Source organism: Arachis duranensis, chromosome 6 (assembly GCF_000817695.3).
Source record: "Arachis duranensis cultivar V14167 chromosome 6, aradu.V14167.gnm2.J7QH, whole genome shotgun sequence".
NCBI lineage: Eukaryota > Viridiplantae > Streptophyta > Magnoliopsida > Fabales > Fabaceae > Arachis > Arachis duranensis.
Genome location: NC_029777.3, coordinates 8,988,754 through 8,992,658, shown reverse-complemented (window position 1 = coordinate 8,992,658; position 3,905 = coordinate 8,988,754). Strand labels below are relative to the sequence as shown.

General features: G+C 37.5%; 1 protein-coding gene across 1 annotated transcript; it reads left to right on the top strand.

Moving 5' to 3' along the window:
• On the top strand, positions 1-2,589 carry LOC107492540 (rho GTPase-activating protein 2). The gene is made up of 4 exons (XM_016113583.3): positions 1-505; positions 864-984; positions 1,093-1,443; positions 1,731-2,589. Exons 1-4 carry the CDS (start codon positions 195-197, stop codon positions 2,346-2,348), a joined length of 1,401 nt encoding a protein of 466 aa, XP_015969069.1. The 5' UTR covers positions 1-194; the 3' UTR covers positions 2,349-2,589.
• The last annotated feature ends 1,316 nt before the right edge of the window (positions 2,590-3,905 follow it).

Below are 3,905 nucleotides of genomic sequence, written 5' to 3'. Positions count from 1 at the left end.
TTGAAGTACAAAAAGAGAGAGAGCGAGCCTTCAAAAGAAGATGAATGCAACAAACACAGAACCCCACACTCACACACACACAAACACAAACAAACGAAACAAGTAACAAGCCTCATCCTCAAATTTAAACCTCTCTTGTCTCCATCTTCATTCCTGCACATTATACACACACATACAGAGACAAGATAAGAAGAATGACAGGGGCAGTGATGGTGAGCAAGGGCGCTGGATGCGGTGGTGGTAGGCGAGCGTCGGAGCAAGATGACGACGAACAGAACCAGCTGTCTCCGGTGGCGGTTCTTTTGGCGGCGCTTAGGAAATCAATGGTGGCTTGCAGTGTAGACAGTCCCAAAGATGTGATATCGAATACCGTTCATCAAATGGAGATTGGATGGCCCACAAACGTTAAGCACGTTAGTCATGTCACCTTCGATCGCTTCAATGGCTTCCTTGGTCTTCCCGTTGAGTTAGAGGTTCATGTTCCCGCTCCTGTTCCCAGTGCTAGGTACTTCGTTTAACATTTTTCGTACAATCCATGCTTTCATTGAAACTAGTCAAGTTTATTGGGGTTGACTTCAGATATGTGATAGAAGAACGTTAGATGGGAGAAAAGTAAAGGAAAGAAAGAAGATTCTCAGATTCATAACTAAAAGTTAGATGGAATGTTTGTTGAAAGCTAAAAAAAAAAATTAGCGTTTACCTTTATTTGCTTGAAAAGCATCCCTAACGGTAACGGAAACATAGGATTGAAAAGTTCTCATGCTTATTTTCACCCTCTTTTAGAATATTTAATTCATGGATACTTTTTTACATTTTGTAATTCTGTTATTCTAATGTGATTTTTCCATCATCAATACTTGCAGTGTTAGTATTTTTGGTGTCTCAGCTGAATCAATGCAATGTTCTTATGATTCAAAAGGAAACAGTGTCCCCACTATTCTCTTGCTAATGCAGGAGCGATTATACTCACAGGGAGGCCTAAAGGTACATAATTCATGACATTGTAACACTAATTCCTTGTGAGAATCAGTATTAGAATATGAGACTAACTAATTGTTGTCCCTTTGTTTTGTTTCTTCGTTGAATTCTCAGGCTGAAGGTATATTTAGGATAAACCCGGAAAACGGTGAAGAGGGGCTATTAAGGGACCAGCTGAACAGAGGCATTGTGCCGGAAGACATTGATGTTCATTGCTTGGCAGGGCTAATTAAAGCTTGGTTCCGAGAACTTCCTTCGGGAGTGCTCGATGGACTTTCCCCTGAACAAGTTCTTCAGTGCAATACAGAAGAAGATGCTGTTGAGCTTGTAAAGCAGCTAAAGCCAACTGAGTCAGCCTTGCTCAACTGGGCCATTGATCTCATGGCTGATGTTGTTGTAGAAGAGGATTATAACAAAATGGATGCTAGAAATATTGCTATGGTTTTTGCTCCAAACATGACTCAGGTATGGAGCCTTATTAATTGTTAGCATTTTCTTGTTGTACTTACTTGATATGGTATCTTTATGTTTTGAGGAAATGATATGTAAAATTTTGTAGCAACGGATTAATTGGTCATGTTTACCTTCTTTCAGACAAGAATTTGCAATTTGCAATATTTACTACAGTTAAAATAGTTGTCATTTCTGTATAGCATGCTGTTACAACTTGGTTCTATAGCTTTATTACAATAATGCACAGTACTATACCGTATGACTTTAATTTGTGTCGTTATTTTTGTCTCTTGGAACAGATGTCTGATCCATTAACTGCTCTGATGCATGCGGTCCAAGTGATGAATTTACTAAAGACCCTGATATTGAAGACACTTAGAGAACGCGAAGAAACAGCAACAGACGGTTATTCTCCCATGTCATTTCGCTCATCAGATTGCCAATCTGAGGATGAATATGACAGTCAGCAACTAACAGATACCAGCGGGGAATTGCGGGGAACAAAGTTAGATTATGACGATCATGATGATGATGCTAACTGCAGCCATAGCAGTGAAGGGGAAGAAGTGGAGGTTCAGTCTCTAAGCGAGAGAGAGCATTGCTTCTTGAAATGTTTGGATGAAAACACAGAAGAAGGATGCTCAGAACAAGAACCTCCTCCTGAACAAGAATTCTGTAGCCCCAAAAGTTGCTCTGGCTATAACAAGCAATCTGCTGTATCATTAACTGATATCAAACCTGGGAATTCGTGCTCAAGTCCCTCTTATGGAGACGATTCGAGTTCACCACTGACTGCGGAGGGGTCGAATGTCAACACAAGTAGCCCATCAACAGGAAGTACAGACACCAGTCATGTGGAGATAATAGATAAATTTGCAATATCTGAATCGTTGGGGCCACTGTTTTCATCTAGTTAAGAACCTTAGTGTCCTTTTTTAGCAGTGTGTTACTAGTAACTTGTATCAGATTGTCTCAACAAGCAGGGTTTGCTTGTGCAAAATAGTTGATAGATGGAACATGATTTGTTTGTTTGTTGTGGATTTTGTGAGGAGGTTATGTTCAGCTTAGGGCTGAATTTGATCTCTTAGTTCTTCTGTATGTTATAGTACTGAACAATTTCTAGAGGAGGGGGAAAAGAGGGGGGGAGGGGGTTGTTATGCATTAGAATTCTTAGGGAACTACCAAGTTTGATTTAACCTGAAAAATGTTGCTGTGTATGATGTGTATTATGTTCAAATTCAATATATTCCAGATTATATCTTTAGTTTAATAACTCCAAATCTCCATGTCCTTGCAAGATCTTGAATTTACCCTTTAACAATACTAACAATTTAATATAACTGTAGTATTACCATATTAGCAATTATTATATGGCAATTATTATTATTATTATTATTATTATTATTAAATTACTGAATTCTACGTCTTATTATCAGAAAACAGAAATTCAACTAATTTTAATTCAATCTGATTGAAATCCAATAATAAAGATTAGAATTTTCTGATAAAATATCTTTTCCTTTGACAAATTCACAATTAAGTATATGGTACTATGTGAGTTGAAAAGTGATTAATTTTTTAATTATATAAACATCACATCTTATATTCAAAGTTTCAACTATACAAGTAGTATACATGTCCAGAAACTCACCAAGAACTGAGGATTTTTAATGAGTGGGACCAAATGAAACCTATACTTTCCAGCTATTATGGCTGCTGGGCCATATGTCTTCCCAGGCTAACTTTCCCAACACCCAACTTTCCTAAATCTCACAGCCATGGAAAAACGTGATCATCTGAATTTCAACACATCTCAAACAAATGTTACTATTACAACTATAGTTACATAGCTTGAGGAATAACCATGTCACATCTGCCCTTCAAAATCAATCAAATAGTGTTATAAAGAAAAGAAGGGAGAATGATGATGCAGTCTACTACATTCAATTATAGGACTAAGTGCAGAACTTATTGAATCTTTGAAAGAGTGAAAATCATAAACTTTTTTGTGTAGTGTGTACAATTCTGTTCAAGTATGCATACAATTAAAGTGGACCCCCCAAACCCAATATTTTTAAGAATAAGGTTAAAAAAGAATAAATGCTTCTGGTGAAGCAAATCCTCAATTGGGATACTGAGAAACCAGAAAAGCAGTGATCTTTAGAAAAAGAAATGCTCACTCACAAACACAAATTGATCAAGAAGCTAAACAAGCTTCCCAGAACTGCCTGCTCTTCTCCACCTCATCTACTGGCTCAAGACATGAATCATCAGAGACACATGACTTATAATGTTCTTGCATCATCCCAAAATCTTCATCACAACATGAATTTCCACAAAAGTCACCTTTTTTCTTCACCCCATCTTGATCATCATCAGCAGAAGAAGCAGCATTCAAACACCCTTTTAGCTTCTCAGAAGGGTTCTCAAATTCATCATCATAGCTGCAAGATTGAGCATCATCAACATCTGCA